Below are 19192 nucleotides of genomic sequence, written 5' to 3'. Positions count from 1 at the left end.
GTATATATATATATATATATATATATATATATTCTGAAGAATGTATGACTTTCAGACAAAAACAGTTGAAACTTGTTTTAAATAAGACCACAAAGATTTTTTTATGCTTACTTGTTCAGTTTCTTTATTTATTTGTTTCTTTATTTATACTGTATGTATATGGTATATTTAATTACAATAACCTTATTTTATGATATTTACTTACTGTAAATAATTTAAAGAATGTACTTATTTTTGTCCCATTTTGACAGGAAAAGCCGTCTGATTGACTTGTAGATTGTTTGGTTTCTTTTCAGGGGTGGGGTTATCTGAGAAATACTACACTGTAAAAATTATTAATAATAATAATATTATTAATAATAATTCAAATAAAGATACGGTAGTCTTAAAAAGATTTAATGTCACTAACCTTTGAATCTTTGATTATTTCATCCTCAAAAGTGCTCCCTGTATCAGATTGGTACATTGTCAACAGTGTGTGTATGGAATGACAGATATATAATGTATTACATGTTAGCTTGCTTATTTTGCGACTGAGACAATCATGAATAACAAAAACGTGAAAACATCACTAATAAAAAAAAACAAAAAGTGGGATATTCTAACAATATTAATTATGCATGAATAAATTAAGAACAGATTTAATCATTCATTGGAGTGTTGAGGCTGAAAATCTTCACATTTAAAGGATTAGTTCACTTTCAAATTAAAATTTCCAGATAATTTACTCACCCCCATGTCATCCAAGATGTTTACGTCTTTCTTTCTTTCTTTCTTCAGTCCAAAAGAAATTAAGGTTTTTGATGAAAACATTCCAGGATTATTCTCCTTATAGTGGACTTCAACGGCTACCAAACGGTTGAAGGTCAAAATTACAGTTTCAGTGCAGCTTCAAAGGGCTCTACACGATACCAGAAGAGGAATAAGGGTCTTATCTAGCGAAACGATTGGTCATTTTCTAAAAAAAAAACAAGTATATGCTTTATAAACAAAAATGCGGGCCTTGCACTGCTATGCGATGTGCGTCCATGACTTGCCGTAATACGAATTACGTTGAAAAGGTCACGCTTGACGTAGGCAGAAGTACCGACTCAGTCAGTGTTTACAAATATGGAGAAGGAGGACCGTTCAAAAGTTGTTGTATGTACAATGACACATATTCAAATGTCTTTGTGTCAGTTTATCGTTTAAAATGGTCACTTCGTGTGCGTATCCTGGATGCAGTGTTAATTTCATCAACGAAGACGACGATGAAAAATATTCGTTAACTAAATTTTTTTCTGTGACTAAGACGGGACGTTGATGAGCTAAAACTAATATCTGATGATAAAAACTATGACGAAATTTATGCCGCGTCTTCGTTAACAAGACGAGACGGGACAATAATGTTATTTGAGGACTACCGGACATTCAAAATACATCATATAGGCTACTGTCTTGTCCTTCAAAATGTGCGTCCCTGTAATCTGATAAGTGGATGGATAGGCTACCAAAATGCGAACTAGCAATCTGAAACAATGGACTCAGCCCCCGAAGGGGTAGGGATAGGGAGTCACAATTCGTTGTCGATTAACTTAAAAGTTAGTGAAGGCAGGATAGGCAGAATCGCGCTGAAAGAAGTGCTCTCTCCACTTCTTCAGTTCTCATATACAGCGCGCGATCAGTTCTCAGTGCTCAAATACACACACACAATCCAAATGTCTGTTGTGTAGAGTATCTCACGTAAATACATTCGGTTATGGATTAAGTGAACGTAAACAGGTGGGTGAAAACTGAACGTGTGTCAGTATTACATGCATGCCTTCCGTCTTAAAGGGACAGCATTCCTAATTAAGTTCCTATCCGTGTCATTAATGTTAACCAACAAAAGATGTTAAATAAATATGTTAAGTAAACCTACTGTATCTGAAAAATGAGTTTAATTTGTATCTCTTTCGTATTTGTCTTATTGCTTCTTTTTCAAAAATGATTATTATTAATTATATAATAAAATTATATATATATATATATATATATATATATATACTATATATTATATATGAACAACTATAATTTTTATAAGTTGCTCCCTTTTCACTGCTGTTAAAGGGATAGTTCACCCAAAAATGAAAATTGTTATAATTTATTCAAGTTTTTCCAAATTCAATCCTTGATTCAAATTTCTCATAAGCTTAATTGATTTGGTCTAAAGAGAGAAGAATTAATGACTGTTTTTGTTTGAAGACTACATATAAAATAGCTACCAAAATAAATGTTGGTAACTGCAGTTTGACAAAGTAATGACTAAAAGTTGACAAAAATGCAATGACTTTTCTTTGACTAAAACTATGCAAGACTCAAATGACTAAAATGTGACTTAGACTATTAAGCATTTTTGTCTCAAGATAAAGACTAAGACTAAATCAAAAATGCCTGTCAAAATTAACACTGCCTGGATGTTTAAATCTTTTGAAACCTTACTTTCGCCTACATCAAGCGTGACCTTTTCAACGTAATTACGTATTACATGAAGTCATGGACACGCATCGCATAGCAGTGCAAGGCGCGCATTTTTGTTTATAAAGGAGGTTTTTCTTTGTTGTTTTTTTGAAAATGACCAATCGTTTCGCTAGATAAGACCCTTATTCCTCTTCTGGTATCATGTAGAGCCCTTTGAAGCTGCACTGAAACGGTAATTTTGACCTTCAACCATTTGGTAGCTGTTGAAGTCCACTATAAGGAAAATAATCCTGGAATGTTTTAATCAAAAACCTTAATTTCTTTTCGACTGAAGAAAGAAAGATGTAAGCATCTTGGATGACATGGGGGTGAGTAAATTATCATGAAATTTTTTATTTGAAAGTGAACTAATCCTTTAAGATTCTGAATTGCAATCAACATATTTAATGAGAATTGCAGGTTTGAGAACATACAACAACTTATTATCTGTCTTTATGGAAATAATCTGCAGTTCACCCAGGTCAAGGAATGGTTTGAAGCTGGGTGAGCCAACATCGGTCAAGGACAGAAGTCAACGAGGCTTTGGTTTAATACGGCAAATTTTTCATTCCAGATGGGCCTCAAGGAGAAACTTTTAAGTTTTGTTTGAGATTAAAACACAAGATGGGCGCTCTTGTTCCTAACAGCTCTATCAAGGAGTCAAGGCCATTTTCAAAGGCACTTGTTCCCAGGAAGTGAAGTTTTTCCTAGATACAGATATACTTTCAAAACGCAGCCCTTCTGATCTGACCTCCTCGAGCATGATTCATCAAAGCGCACCTTAATTACTTTGTGTTTGCAGTAATTCATGCTGCAAGTTAGAGAACATCTGACCTTCCCATGAACTTCTTTCCAACTGAGTCCCCAGAGTTGGAAGCATGCTTTTTATAACCAGGAGGTACAAACAAATCGAAACAGAAAAGCCCAGTGGTAGAGAACCACAAGAAGAGAAAAGAGAAATGGACAGGCTCCAGGCAATGTCTTTGTTTCTGTGCTTACTCAGTCTGACAAGCAAACATTCACACAAAGCAGGTCTATCAGCTTCCTGTGAGAAATAACACTGAATTTAACACATGCTATTATATATCCCACTGACCTGATGTTCTACAAATAGCTCTGAACAGTTGCACTATAGCATCAATTGTGCACAGATAAAGATAAAGCAGCTATGGAACTCATCTTTTAAAAAGAGGAAAAGGTTAATGGAAGTGACCGCTGACGCTATGGTATGTAATGTGTACAGTAGATTAGAAGCAGAAACAATCAGCAGGGATCAAGGACTATTCATAATGCTCCTGCAGCATAAGCTATGTTTCCATTCAAGTTGTTAAAAATCCATAGGAAAAACATGCCTCTACCTTTTTTTGCAAAACACTAAAAACGTACATACAATTCACTGCAGTTTCCAGGTGAAATGAACACTAGTGGCAGTAAAACACCCATTTTTCTAATTTTTCTCACTAATTATCTTTACAGGGGCAGATTATCAATTAATAAAGACTTATTTTTGTGGGGTTCCTTGAACAGTGCTATGTTACGATATGAAAATACTAGGGCTGCCCCCTAATAGTCGACTAATCGTTAGTCGACCAGAAGAGGCTTGGTCAAGCAAAATTTTTTAGTCGCAGAAAAAAAAATCCACATTGGCAAAGTCACGCAGATCGTTAACGGCTGATCTATGGTAATACAGTACATCCGGCAGGACATCCAAATGCTCGCCTATCAATCATCCACCACAAATATGGCTTATCATCTGAAATATGTAAGTAGTAGCAACTTTACATGGCCGCTCATTCTAATGTTAACCTAGAGAAATGTGCGCTATATTCAAGTGTTTGTGTGGAAGCTGAACATTAGCGCTCACTGAAGGACAGATGGAGGCGCCGGTGCGCTTACTTGCTCTTAAAATAGGCTACTCCGTAATTTTTGGTCATACAGATAAGAGTAATACATCTTTCAAATCTGTAAAGACTCTCTGTTTATTTGTGTGCACTCACAATAACAATAAAACATGCTTTTGTAAAATAATGAAAGAAAACATGATGCGCTTTTCAAGTCAAATGGAAAACAAATATTCTCAGTTTATGTAATCCGTGTGAAACATGCACACAGGCACATCACTTCTGCGGAGATGATGAGTCGGTGTCGCAGAGTTCATCTCTTAAACCGAAACAAAGAAAGCACTTGTTTATCAGTGAATTATTCAAATGTTAATGCAGCCTCCTTACTGTTTTTCCCTGACACATTCATTATCATAGCTTCTGCCGGTGCGCTGTGGCAAGCTTTATGCGTGTGCTTGAGCGCTTTTTAGGCTATGTAGGCAATTAAAGGCTCATTATAATGATTTAAATGGTTTATTAATAAACGTGCGATTAGTCGACTAATGCTTAAAATGAACGACTACTAGTCGACCAGAAAAATCCTTAGTCGAGGTCAGCCCTAGAAAATACTTTTTTACTTTAGTGAATGATTTGTGAACTAAAACATTTTGACATTTGCATCGCATAATCAGCTACATATAGGAATGTAACGATTCACTTAACTCACGATTCGATTCACAATTTTTTTTACAAAATGAGATTTAAGACAAATTATAAATTAAATGTGTCCTTTTATCATTGCTTAGACAAAATGCTGCACATTTCTTTGTGAAATTGAAATATAACACTATAATAATATACTAATATAGCACTTGCATATTATTGCCCTTTTGTTGGTTTTGATTGCTTCTACTGTCCTCATTTGTAAGTCGCTTTGGACAAAAGCGTAAATATAATGTAAATAGCAAAACTACATTGAAATTTTAAAACAAGGCGCAAATCAAATAAATTAGTAACACAAATAAAAGAAATCTCTTCATATAAACAAACTAAAGCTTTGTCTGTGCTCTTTCCATTTAAAATGAGAGGCAACAACTGCATTTTAATCATTATCCAAACAAAGATGCTGCATACATGCAACATGAGCAGTTTTTAATCTAAATTAGATAGCATCATTTTGAAATTTAAACCAAAAACAGAATGGTTTGACTTCAGTTTTATGAAACTATACATAAAAAATATCTGCATGAAACAGAAACAGCAGACGAGCTGAATGAGACGCAGATTCACTCTCTGCCAGCAGGTGGCGCTTTAAGCATTTCCTTGGTTTCCGTTGTAAACAAAGCAGCGCTGCACTTATGAACTTTAATATGTGTTATACAAAGGCAAGATGAAAAGAAAAAAATACCATCTAAACTTTTCTAAAGACAGTAAGTTCCCCTCAGACATACATTCATATAAACTCCTACACCTAAATGAATCACGATTTGTTTAGCATCTCAACCGATTTGAATCGTCATATATTTGAATCGATTTTCAACCGGCTCGCGGTTAATCATTACATCCCTAGCTCCATATGTAGGCCTATGGCTTTTCTGATGTAAACTTGCTTGGTAGCTCACCTGGTACCTGGCCACTCACTAGATTTTTCAACATGCAAGAGGCAACATAGAACACAGAAGCATTGCCGCAGGCAAGTTTTTAATAATGAGCATGGGTTGTAAAAAATAAATAAAAATCACAATTTCCACACAAAAAAAATAAATAAAATAGTGTTTCCATCACCATTTCCAGGGAAAATGGCCCAAAATAGAACAAGAAATTGAGGTTTAACCATTAGGGAAGCTATTTTTCAACATGCAAGAGGCAACATAGAACACAGAAGCATTGCCGCAGGCAAGTTTTTAATAATGAGCATGGGTTGTAAAAAAATAAATAAAAATAAAAATTTCCACACAAAAAAAATAAATAAAATAGTGTTTCCATCACCATTTCCAGGGAAAATGGCCCAAAATAGAACAAGAAATTGAGGTTTAACCATTAGGGAAGCGACTGTGTCTCTTTTTTCAAGTGTATTCTTAACAAATAAAACGTTTATCCACCTCAAGCAAGCGGCATGTTTTTTTTTTTTTTAGGAGAACAATACATTTTAAGTTAAGTGCTTGTTCAAGTTACAACACACCTCATCAGAATAACAAAACTGATACAGAACAATGTGCTGACCTGGACCTAACCCCTGAAAAGCAAAGGATGTGAAAAGAAACTGTTGTCTTACAACCTCTATTACCTCCTCTGCCTGGAGGCACCAGTCTTGTATTGCACACATCTAAAGTGCCATCCCATGTTCATCACAAATCATCTCAACAGAAAGAATGGACTGGTAAAGTAATAAATAGTGTTATGCTACACTACACTTTCTCCAAATGGGACACTCAACAGGTGTTTTTCAGTGATCCTATACACAACCATCACACAGGCTGAAGTAGAGGGATGGTGGAAGTTCTGATGTGTCTACCTTTCCCATTGTTCCGTTGGAAAACAACACTGGTTACCAAGCATTGTCTTGTCTTTCTTTAGGGGGGGTCAAAAGAGGAGGCTTTTATAGCTTAGCTTGAACACCTCTGGTGCTCATTAATATGGCTTTTTCATGGCATGACTCTAGGGCAAGGAGTGGAACGTCTGTCTGGTTGTTAAACCTTGACTAAGCCTCTGATTGACCATGACTCTCATCATGCCATGGTGGTATTTCTGATGTCAAAATGGTTATTCAAAAAGAAATAGCACATAAAAAGAAATAGTACAGTGGTTAAGGATCTGGGGTGATTATCTATTTCATTCCATTGGTGTACATGACTACTCTTCAGTGTGACTTCAGGACCCTATAATACAAAATCTAAATCACTAACAGAGCAAGAGAACTCATGGCTGATAGAATTATGTCAACTCATAAAGCAAGTTAATGCTGCATGATTTAGTATTAGACTAATCAGTACTTACAGTAAGTACTAGGGCTGCACAATTATGACAAAAATTCATAATTGTCGATTATTCCCTTGAAATTGTAATTGCGATTATTAATTACAATGATCACAATTTACATTGAATGATGTTTATACCATTGTTTGATGCAACTGCATGCCATATTTTTATATGAAAATAAACAAGCTGAAAACACTCTAACTGAAAAACCTTTAGTGCTTTTCTATAGTATTAAGCCTCAAATGTCAACTATCCATCGGATTGATTTCTTCTTTAAATTATAAAAAAGTAAAACTGTGAATGGTATTATAATGTTATACTAAAACTAAAACAATGGAAAATCCCTTAAGATAACATGTATAAAGATTAAGCGTACAGAATAACATAAGTGGACTTTGAACGATTAATTGCCGCTTTGAACGATTACGTAATTGTGGCATCCATAATTGTAATCGCGATTAGAAATTTGATTAACTGTGCAGCCCTAGTAAGTACTCTTTCCTCCTGGTGGATTTAGGTTAAGTCTACATATTTAGCACTGCAGTGGATAATTATCTGTCTGTTAAAGTATTACGATCTCTCTAAACAAGTGTCAGTCAATGCGGTAAAACACTTATATTCCAGAGGGAGTCTGCTCAATAAAACATGCCCCTCGACAGCTTACACCAGTCCACCTCCTGACCCATTCTGGAATAAGTGGAAAAACAGCAACACGTCCCTCTCAAATGTCAATCTTCTATTCCACCACCCCCCACCCCTTCTGTCTATCAACAAAAACACATTTTAATACTAGGTGTAAGCAGGGCCTTTGTAATTCTCACACACAAATGGAGGATGAAGTAGGGGGTGGGTGAAAGCTCAGCTCACTCATTATCACTCCCTTTCCATGGAACAGTAGTAAAGAAAAATTGGGTACCAAAAGTTAAATCTTACCTCTGGGGGGACAAAAAGAGCAGGCTTTTGTTTATGGCTTATCTTGAGTACCTCTGGTGCTCATTAATTTGGCTTTGTTATGGTATGACTTGAGGGCAGGGAGTGGAATGTCTGTCAGGTTCTTAAACCCAATTTAAGTTCTGAACTACTGCTTGACCATGAAGGAGGAGTATTTCTTATGTAAACCCAGAAAAAGAGACACTAAATAAGACATTTTGAAGTAAAGTTCAATTCAAATTGAAATTAGGCATATCAGTGTTTCCTGCACCAGCTGCTTCATCTACAGCGCCACAGCAGTGTAAAACATCATAATTACCTAAGTTGTGAATGAACTGCGTTAAAATGTTCACCACAAAAGTAAGTTTTGTGTTTTTGAAAGAAGTCTCTTTTGCTCACCTTGCATTCATTTGACCAAAAATGCAGTAAAAACAGTCATTGTGAAGACTTATTACAAATTAAAATAACTTTTTTAACTATTAACTATATATAATAACTATTTTAATATTTTTTATATATATATAATTTATTCCTATAATGGCAAAGCTGATTTTTTTAGCACCCATTACTCCAGTCTTCAGTGTCACAATAAAATCATTAATATGCTGATCTGGTGCTCAAGAAACCTGTCTCATTATTATCTACTGTATGTTACAAACAGTTGGGCTGCTTAAAGGGGTCATATGATGCGATTTCAAGTTTTCCTTTCTCTTTGGAGTGTTACAAGCTGATTGTGCATAGATAAGATCCCTGAAGTTGCAAAGACTAAAGTCTCAAAACCAAAGAGATATTCTTTATCAAAGTTAAGACTCTGCCACACCCCCCTAAAACGGCTCGTTCTAACACGCCCCCACATATCTACCTCACTATGTGGAAATATTTGCATAATGCGGCCCAAATGTGCACGCAAAGAAAGAAGGCGTGGTTTAAGTAACCGCAGGTAGTGTTATATTCTGTTACACCAAATACACAAAATAATGATCTTTAAAAAAGCATCATATGACCCCTTTAATATTTTGTGGAAAATTGTGATACACATTATAAAAATCTTCATACATAAATTGAAATCTTCTATAACTTTATAACTGTCTTTATAGGCATTTAGTGGCCTTGCTGGATAAAAGTATTAAATTCTTAAAAAATTAAAAACCGTATCTGCATGACATGACTCATTGAGCTGCTCCATGAAAGTATTTGAAAGGAATGACACACCTGCATCATACCTGGATCCAGCTTATCAAAGTAAATGTGTTGTCAAACTCTTCCCAATGAGAAAAGAGCTAATTTATTTAGAGTATTTATTCACGTCTCTGTCAGAGGCCCCTCTCGCTCGCAAGTTTTGAGCAGTGTAGAGTAGCGCTTGTTGTTTTTCGTTTCTCCGATCACAAATGCAGACATGGTTTTATGTTTACGCGGCGCAATACAAAACGCAACGCGTAAAAAGACAGGACAAGTCATTATAATCAGTAATTATGTCCCCACTAGATGCAACAAATGCCTCGTTTATAATGGGTTTTTCTGGTTTTGTATTGTCGCGCTGGACACGGCAGCACAGTATGGTAAGGGGCGTAACATTTCCGTCACACGCTTGAGGAATTCGGCCAATCACAACACACTGGATAGCTGGCAAATCAGAGCACACCTCGCTTTTCAGACCGATGAGCTTTGTAAAAATCGATGCATTTCAGAAAGGCAGGGCATAGAAGAGAAACAATAATGTACATTATGTGGAAAATAATGTGTTTTTTAACCTTAAACCGCATAAACACATTGCATTACACCAAATACACAAACTAATGTTCTTTTTAGCAACGTCATATGAGCCCTTTAAATTGTGTATTGCTTTGTTAAGCAAACTGAAATGTTTATACAGGGTTACTTTTTTATAGGGCTGAACGATTAATCAAAAATCAAACCGAAATCGCAATTTAGCTTGATGTGATTATTGAATCGCAAAAGCTGTGATTTTTAATGAAATACATATATGCACAGCATCAGCAGTAAATGCTGTTCATCTCTGCAAGCACTGTGAGTTTGAGTCGCTTATAACATGCTGTGCATCTGAAAAAGGAAAATGCGCCAAACATCCTCCCAAACTTAATGAGAAGCGTTTATAAACCACTTTGTTAATGAACATTTAATAAGATATTACTCCACATCATTCGAGTGTTTGAAATAACTTCATTTTCTGATCTGATGTGGCTTCATATCACAGAATGAGGCAGAAAATATATTCTATGTGATAAAGGATATGTCAATTAGCAATGGATTATAGATTTACTTTATTATTATGAAAATAATAAGATAAACCAAAATGAACACGGGATGGCTTAAAGAACACAGATAAACCAAATATTGTCGGAAATGTATGTTTATTGTCCTCTAGTTTCATCAGTTATTATTTTGTCTTCTGGGAAACCTCTAAGCCTTTATGTAGAAAATAAAAAAACAGTCAACTTTATACAAAATAAGAAAAATGTACACATCATGCATTATGTTTCATTCTTGATCATCAATAAATGTTTTCACCTTTTGTAATAGCTGCGTATGAGTCCCTCAAATGTCTTCAAGTGTAAAAAGATGGATCTCAAAATCCTAAAGTCATTGTTGAAAAGGGTTCGAATACGCAAAAGATGCTGGAAAACGGTTTCTTTACTATCCCACAATAATTTTTTAAATGTTAAGTAATAACATCCCTTTGGCCAACTTAAAAAATAGTTTAAAAAAAAAGTTGAGTTAAATATACAATTCACAAATATGAGAAACAAAATACCTGTGTGCCACAGATTTTTAAAAAATTATAATTTTTTTCCTCACAGAATTGTCCATGTGCTTGACAATAATTTGCCCAACTAGAAATAATGTCACATTTAATAGACAATTCAAAGTGACTTTTTCTTTCTTTGCAAGAAAATTTGGGCGGTGTTATGCAAATCTTCCCACACAGTGATGTAGACATGTGGGGGTGTGTTTAAACGAGGCGTTTTAGGAGGGAGTGGACAAGTTTTAACTTTTATAAAGAATATCTCTTTGGGTTTGAGACTTTAGTCTTTGCAACTTTAGGGATCTTATCTATGCACAAACAGCTTGTAACACTCCAAAGAGAAAGGAAAACTTGAAATCGCATCATATGACCCCTTTAACGACCAATAACGCACTGCTGTTTATGCCTGGCATTAGTGCAATCTGTCTTGGCTGGCCACCTGTGATCGGATCACCTGAGACATTAATACCAGGTGTAAACAATTCCAACCTGTCTATCTTCATCTATCCTACTGGAAGTGTGAAAACTGTGGGGAAAACACAGCCCCAGTGGGTTTGGCTGTTAAACGGAGCTTGCGGGTGATGGCAGCTTTGAACTGATGAGATTAATGGTTTCTTTGGATCTCTGTGTGTGGAGGGCGGTGAACAATCGGAGGGGCTTGTTTGCCTCACCTGCCTGCCACAAATGTAAGCACACTTTGCTGACTCGGTTCCACATAAGAAAGGAGTTGGAGGCCGTCTGCTATTTCCAGCAGACAAGATAAAGTATGCCTGTGTCCAAAGGGAAGGTATGGGCAGTACGACCCCGAACAGATGCAACTGCTTTCTATTAATACACCCACAGGTTTGTTTGTAGCATCTACACACCACTGAGAAGCAGGGGCTTCAGGGCTTACTGGGCAGTTGGCTGCTAAAAAAGACCCTCTAACTTTAATCCAAGCTAGGCACAACTAATTCAGCTGAGGACAAGCTTTGATCTCCTTTCATTTTTTTAAAGACAGCTTGTGTAGCTGAGCATATAATTTCCTAATCTTTGAAAAGTTTAATGACAAAAGAAAACCGGAGGAATCTTAATATAAAAAGATGGTTATTAAATACTTGCATTCAATTAACTGGTAAGTGAGCCTAAGGCAGTTTACAAAACCACAACAAAGTGAATGAGAATGATTACTTCACTAATGAGTTCAAACTTGTTCCTCTGCTGCAGTACACAGACAGTCACCCTTTACACACTTCCTGTCAAAGTTTGACCCCCACACTAGAGTTGCTTACGAGAAGGTCCATGGTGTAAAGGTCACTAACCTTTAGACACTCACTTAACCCACCTACTCCATTGTGTTGATCACTGGTAAGTGAGCCTAAGGCAGTTTACAAAACCACAACAAAGTGAATGAGAATGATTACTTCACTAATGAGTTCAAACTTGTTCCTCTGCTGCAGTACACAGACAGTCACCCTTTACACACTTCCTGTCAAAGTTTGACCCCCACACTATAGAGTTGCTTACGAGAAGGTCCATGGTGTAAAGGTCACTAACCTTTAGACACTCACTTAACCCACCTACTCCATTGTGTTGATTTGAACCCCCCACGTCTTTTTAATTCTCATCCAACTCTTACAGAAACATCCTGGGGTCTTTACGATGGGGGAGATGGTCTAGCAGATAAAATGTGGAAAATTTAAATGTAAAAAAAATAAAAAATAATTTGTGATATACACTTGTGCTATAGACTACTGTGTACAAGTACAAGAAAAAAAACATTGATAATGTTACAAAAGCTTTCTATTTTTAAAGGGGTCATCAAATGCTACATGCACTTTTACAAGATGTTTGAACTGAAATGTGTGTTGGCAGTGTGTGTACACAACCACCCTATAATGACAAAAATCCACCCAGTGTTTTTTTTTAATCTACTAAAATCTTTACCCCTTTCTCAAATTGAGCCGATCTCAGATGCTCGTCTGTGTGACGTCACAAAAACAGGCCCCTCCCACGATAGTTTGATTGACAGTGGCATTTCAGCACAAACTGGACTGGCGTCTTACCTTAGACCCGCCCTGAGTGAGCTGTCATAAGTCCGCCATTGTTTCACGGCCGGAGCAGATGTAGACAAGAATGACTCCTAAGCGATTGAGGTGTTCTGTTGTGTGATGTAATAATGAACATAGCAGTCGTCATTTATTCCCGACATCTAAGCTGCTGAAGATGCGGTGGATTATGTTTGTTTTTGAAGGGAATGCGCTCCCGATCTACCTAAATGTGTCTATGTTCGCGTGAATCATTTGTGATCCAGTTTCAACTACAGAAGACGTGAGTATAAGGTTTTTTAATGAATCTTTGCAAATCACCTTTCCTAATAATGTGCGAATTAACAAGTTTCACGTTGAATGTGGCTAAAGTAAACAATCCCTCAGAGAGCAGCTCGGAAGAGAGGGGCGGGGGCAGCATAGCTCATTAACATTTAAAGGAAAATGCTACAAAACGGCTTGCTCTGAAAAGAGCTGTAAAAAAGGTGTTTTTACACTACCATTGAGAAATTTTAACCAAACTATGTTACAGACTTTTCATTAAGACCCTAAAGAATCATATCAACTAGTGGAAAATGGGCATCCGATGACCCCTTTAAATAAACTCTGTTCTTTTGAACATTCTATTTATCAAAGAATCGAGCAAAAAGTATCACAGATTCCATAAAAAAAATAGAAAACAGTTACTTAAATTGTAATTCTTCACAATAATTCTGTTTTACTACTGTATATTTCTATTCAAATAAATGCCTGGGTGAGCATAAGTGAACTTCTGAATGGCAGCGCACGTTAATCATTGAGAAACACAAGACAAACTAAGTTTCTTGCATCCAATTTCAGAAATGTGCATTATGAATAGCTTCTTAAAAAAGGAACATATAGCCCACACAAAGCTAACACAAAAGACAAACACAATGGACCCTCTTAAAATGCTTCAGATGCTCAAGAAACATCACAGGTTAGTGCAACCAATCCAAAAGCTCTGAAGAATTTAATTTCTCAGTTTCAAGTATCAGCTGTACTTCTTAAACGCTACTAAACCACCTTTCCAGATTAGCACTGAAAAACATTATTACACAGTATTTACACAATACAACACATAATACATATACACAATTATGCATCCGCTCAAGGATTTTACCAAAACACACTAAAAAGTCAATTTGAACGACACTAAACTGTGTAAATGATTGGCTCTGAGATGTTTTATCTTTTGATTGCAGTGCATATGTTAGCAGTGATTTGGGATGTCTTTAATTTAAAGAAGAGTCCTGCTATTAAAGTAGTTCAAGTTTGACTATTGAGCATTGCAAGAGTCTGACATGTGTTTGTTTTCTAATTCCCCACCATTTAAAATGGCACCGGTGATAAGGGGGCATTCATGAGGTGGATTCATATTTCCACAACAGACACCAGTGTTCCCTTTAAACCAGCAAAACATCTCAGGAGTTTCCATTCATCACTTTGAAAAGGAGCTTTGTAATAATATTCCAAGACACAACCAAGATAAGGATCACGCACCTTAATTTGATCACAAATCATGCCTAAATTACTCTCATAAATGCCAGTCTGGATTGAATTGATGCGGATTATAAAAACTACTCATTTTGTTGCATGATCCTGCCAGGGGCTTGCCTCTAGTTAAGTTCATTATCCAACGCTGCTAAAGAACATGGAATTGGAAGATAGTTTCCTTGGCTGAGGCTTGATGTTAGCTCCCTTGTTATCAGTTGGGACTTTCGCCAAGACCTGTAGATTTAATGTGTGAAGATCTCTTTTTCCAGCAAAACAAGTGCAAACTCAGTCCCGACGTCTTGTGTGGCAGGACACACCGTGAAGCCTTTGTTTTGCCACTGAACATGAGCAAGATCCAAAATTAGGCATTTGAGGGGGGAGAAGGCTGGAGCCAGAGACAGGCCCCGTCTGGCTGTCTTTCCTCAGGCTACCATCTTTCCCCACCTCTGTTGCTTCACCTCCGCTTGTCTCCATGGAATTCACAGAGGGAGCCATGTTCAAAAACACAACGGAAACAATAACAAAGGTGAAGTCACAGATGTGCAGATAACCACAAAGAGATGCTGAATCTCTGACGTGACACTTTCAGCAAAGATTCTCATCTTAATATTAAAGACTTTACGAGCAATTCAACTTTAGGTTGACCTTTGAAACGAGGCCTGTCAGTTCATCCTGCACAACAGTAGTCTTCCATTCCCGAAAACTCCAGCCTGTGGTGGATCAGCAGGGGATGAAACTGTAGTGCATGAAGTGTTGAATCCTAAATGTCAGAATGAATCATGTCTGAACATGAATTATTCTGACTGCCAGTGATTTGACTTCTGCCAGCAGATGCACTTAAGGGAGAGCGACAGGTAGCCGAACTCAGGAGCTATCTTCTAGTGTTCATTTCTCATGACATCTTATACAACACTGAACCCCTAGTTAGAGTAAAATTATAATCTGAGGAAAACCAAGTCAAATATGGAACCCTTATAAACATTTGCTTATTCGACCCAGCAAAACATATCTATCTATCTATCTATCTATACATCCATCCTTCTTTCTCCCTACCCTATAAATATTTAAACATTGATTTAACATTTAATAAACTTTAATTTTCTACTTAAAAAATAGCTTGAATCAATTCTTCCTCCTTACATTCAAAACAATTGAAATTCTTCAAGTTTTCTACCTCAATTGAAATTCAACTTAAATCCAGGAATTAAATTCAGGAAAAGACATTCTCAGTTCAATTCTGAATGGTGCTCAGCTTTCACCTCCCCTACCTGGCAAATCTTAAAGGGATAGTTCACCCAAATATGAGCATTCTGTCAACATTTACTCACTCTCACCTGTATGAAGAATGTCTCAGAGTTTTGTCCATACAATAAAAGTCAATGGGCATCAAAACTGTTTGGTTCCCAACATTCTTAAAAAAAATCTTCTTTTATGTTCAGGTTCAGAACAGCATGAAGGTGAGTAAATGATGACAGATTTTAAATTATTGGGTGAACCATGAACCATCCCTTTAAATCAGTGCTTCTCAACTGGTTTGGCCATGGGACCCACATTTTCCCATGGTCATCAAGCCGCAACCCACTTTATAATATATAGGGTACAACGGGGCTAAAGGCGCCCCGGGGCAAAAGGCGCCTTTGATATTATTTTCATCTAAACCAATAGATGGCACAAAAACGTGGTGTAGCACTTTCCAAAACATCTGCTTTTCAAGGTGCACGTGTATATTTGTCTGATTTTTGACGCGATCGCTCTCAGCAGTGCAAAGTTGATTCTGTACTTACTTGATCTAATAGTTTTAATGTTTTTTTAAAATGTTGTAGATAGTGGTCGACCGATATTGGTTTTTTGAAAGCCGATGCCGATGCCAATATCTTGGAAAGCAGGGTGGCCGATGGCCGATATAAAGCCGATATAATTATTTATTTTAATTAATATTTAAGAAATTTGAAATAATTAAAAAATGGATTAAAAAAATAAATGTGTTAAATAAACATACCGTATTGACCCGAATATAAGATGACGTTTTTTTCTTGGAAATACATCTGAAAAACGCGGTCGTCTTATATTCAGGGTCTAGATTTTGACATGTCAATAATACAACCACAACAATAGGTGGCGCCAAATATGCATAAAACGAGTGTGCCAGGAAATACGTAATGCAATGCGTGTTGTAAAGATCGTGAGTAAAAACAAAAGAGAAAGAAAAGCTTACAGCTGCATGACAGTGGGCAAATGCATAAAGCGCAGCATAATTTAAAATCCTGAGTTTAAAGTTTGTCGATCGCATGTCTCCAGTGAAGCTGAACTCTCCTCCTGTCCGCATTCAATTCACACGGACCGACCGTCACGCAGAGAAAACGTGATCATGCAGGATGCAAATGCACACATCACAAGATCTCATAACTGGATTCGACTAAGTTTGCAAGGTTTGTGAAATTAAATGTTCATTAGTCATTCAAAGATTTGTTTAAATGATATAAATGCGTATTTGCTGAATGCTGACGGCAAACAAGAAAGTATTATAATGTTTGCCTTTCTATTACTAATAATATAAAACCATTATAATACTTCTTGTATACATTTTAATTCCTTTGTTTAACCGTTCTATCTGATTATTAGACAGACTTCTATCCGTATTAGACAGAACTGTTAATGACAACAGCGAACAAGAGGGAGAATGTGAGCACTGTGTGTTCAGGCGCTGCTGTTCTCAGCACCGTCAAAATAAACGTCCCGCCTTGAACGCATCGGCCAAACAGGAAAACTTATCGGCCGATACCGATATTAAAAAAAAAAGGCGATATATCGGTCGACCACTAGTTGTAGGTTTAAGTAGCAAATGAGAATCGCTAAAATTAATGCATATATTTTGAGACAAATGTCTTCTTTATGATTTTCAGGTTTTGTTTAAGATAATTAAAGCAACCGTTTTTAAATAACGAAAGAATATGTAAAAGTATGGTATTTGGGGTAAAAAACGCCCCTGCTGTTGGGGCTAAAGGCGCACAGTAATTAACATGATAATTAATATATGGCTGACTTTTCCATTTGTTGACATGGCATGGTTAGATTCAGATGGTAAATATCATATATTATGTTGGGTGTCCATATTAGAGATAATCACCATGTTTAGAATGAAACCATCATACTTAAAAACATGATATTAATCATATCATATAATAAAAAATTGGGCTAATTGACAAGTTCATGACTAGGCTACTTGTGGACAAATGTCACAGTCATGGCAATCATGTGTTCGGCAATGTCTTGGACATTCATAAATGCCCTTGTTGTTGCCCAATGTGAAAGAACACAAAAGATTGTCACAAGGTGCATTAATGAAATTTAACGGTTGACCCTCAAAGGCTGTAAAGAGTAAAGGATGTCAGCATGTTATAATCTTGCTCGGTTTTAAAGGTTTGACATTAATTTACCAGGTTAACACAAATACAAAATGGAATAATGACTGAAAGACCCTTAACTGTTGAAGTAAATTTTTTATGCAGCTAAACAGTATTATTTAAAGATAATTTAAAAAACAGACAAACAAATCAGAAAACAAACGCATTTAAGACTATAAAAACTGCATTAGATTGCAAGCAGGTAATCGTGAAAACATGGTCCAGAAACTCTTGTGAAGATGAAGTTAACTGTGTTATGAAGTGTTATGAAGTTTTACTTCTCAAAGAAAGCATGCTTCCCTCAACAATGTCTTTCATAAATGGGCCAGGATTATTGCTTAAAGCCCCAGATCTCAACACAAGTACATTAATCAGATTAAAAGGAAATTAAAATAAGAAGAGGAATGGATACGTACCGCAAACAGTGAGCCTTGATGGACACATGCACCTGTGGATGAAGAAAATGAGGTGAACAAGAGTGGAAAAGGATCAATACATCAGCTTTCACTTGCAGGCTAATTGACAAGTTCATGACTAGGCTACTTGTGGACAAATGTCACAGTCATGGCAATCATGTGTTCGGCAATGTCTTGGACATTCATAAATGCCCTTGTTGTTGCCCAATGTGAAAGAACACAAAAGATTGTCACAAGGTGCATTAATGAAATTTAACGGTTGACCCTCAAAGGCTGTAAAGAGTAAAGGATGTCAGCATGTTATAATCTTGCTCGGTTTTAGAGGTTTGACATTAATTTACCAGGTTAACACAAATACAAAATGGAATAATGACTGAAAGAACCTTAACTGTTTAAGTACATTTTTTATGCAGCTAAACAGTATTATTTAAAGATAATTTAAAAACCAGACAAACAAATCAGAAAACAAACGCATTTAAGACTATAAAAACTGCATTAGATTGCAAGCAGGTAATCGTGAAAACATGGTCCAGAAACTCTTGTGAAGATGAAGTTAACTGTGTTTTGAAGTGTTATGAAGTTTTACTTCTCAAAGAAAGCATGCTTCCCTCAGGAAATACATATCTTTAGAAACAATGGCAATAATGTTTACTGTCAAACAACTTATAATAATAACCACTAGCTAGTGAGTTATAGCGAATTCATGCACATGCGTCAAGCTGATGTGGGAAGATCAAGATAACAGATAGCTACGGGATGCGGGCGCCGTTTCATAAACATCTGAGACATCATAGTCATACACTTATTTAATATTATAGGACTCTCTATTGCGCATTGCTTTTTTATCTCATATTTCTAC

At 36.3% G+C, this 19192-nt stretch overlaps 1 protein-coding gene across 1 annotated transcript in view; it reads right to left on the bottom strand.

Annotated features, from left to right (window-relative positions):
- The window catches only part of LOC107567464 (extracellular matrix protein FRAS1-like), a 136529-nt gene extending 117594 nt beyond the window's left edge, over positions 1-18935 (bottom strand). The window contains exons 1-2 of the mRNA XM_016253145.1: positions 18920-18935; positions 18334-18365 (exon numbers count right to left, since the gene is read on the bottom strand). Coding sequence (XP_016108631.1) covers positions 18334-18365; positions 18920-18935 — 48 coding nt within the window. The remainder of the gene's footprint in view (positions 1-18333; positions 18366-18919) is intronic.
- Between the last annotated feature and the right edge of the window lie 257 nt (positions 18936-19192).

The sequence above is a fragment of the Sinocyclocheilus grahami genome, unplaced genomic scaffold (assembly GCF_001515645.1).
Source record: "Sinocyclocheilus grahami isolate Dianchi unplaced genomic scaffold, SAMN03320097.WGS_v1.1 scaffold1161.1, whole genome shotgun sequence".
Taxonomy (NCBI): domain Eukaryota; kingdom Metazoa; phylum Chordata; class Actinopteri; order Cypriniformes; family Cyprinidae; genus Sinocyclocheilus; species Sinocyclocheilus grahami.
Note: the sequence above shows the minus strand (reverse complement) of the source record. Positions and strands in the feature narration are given on the sequence as shown.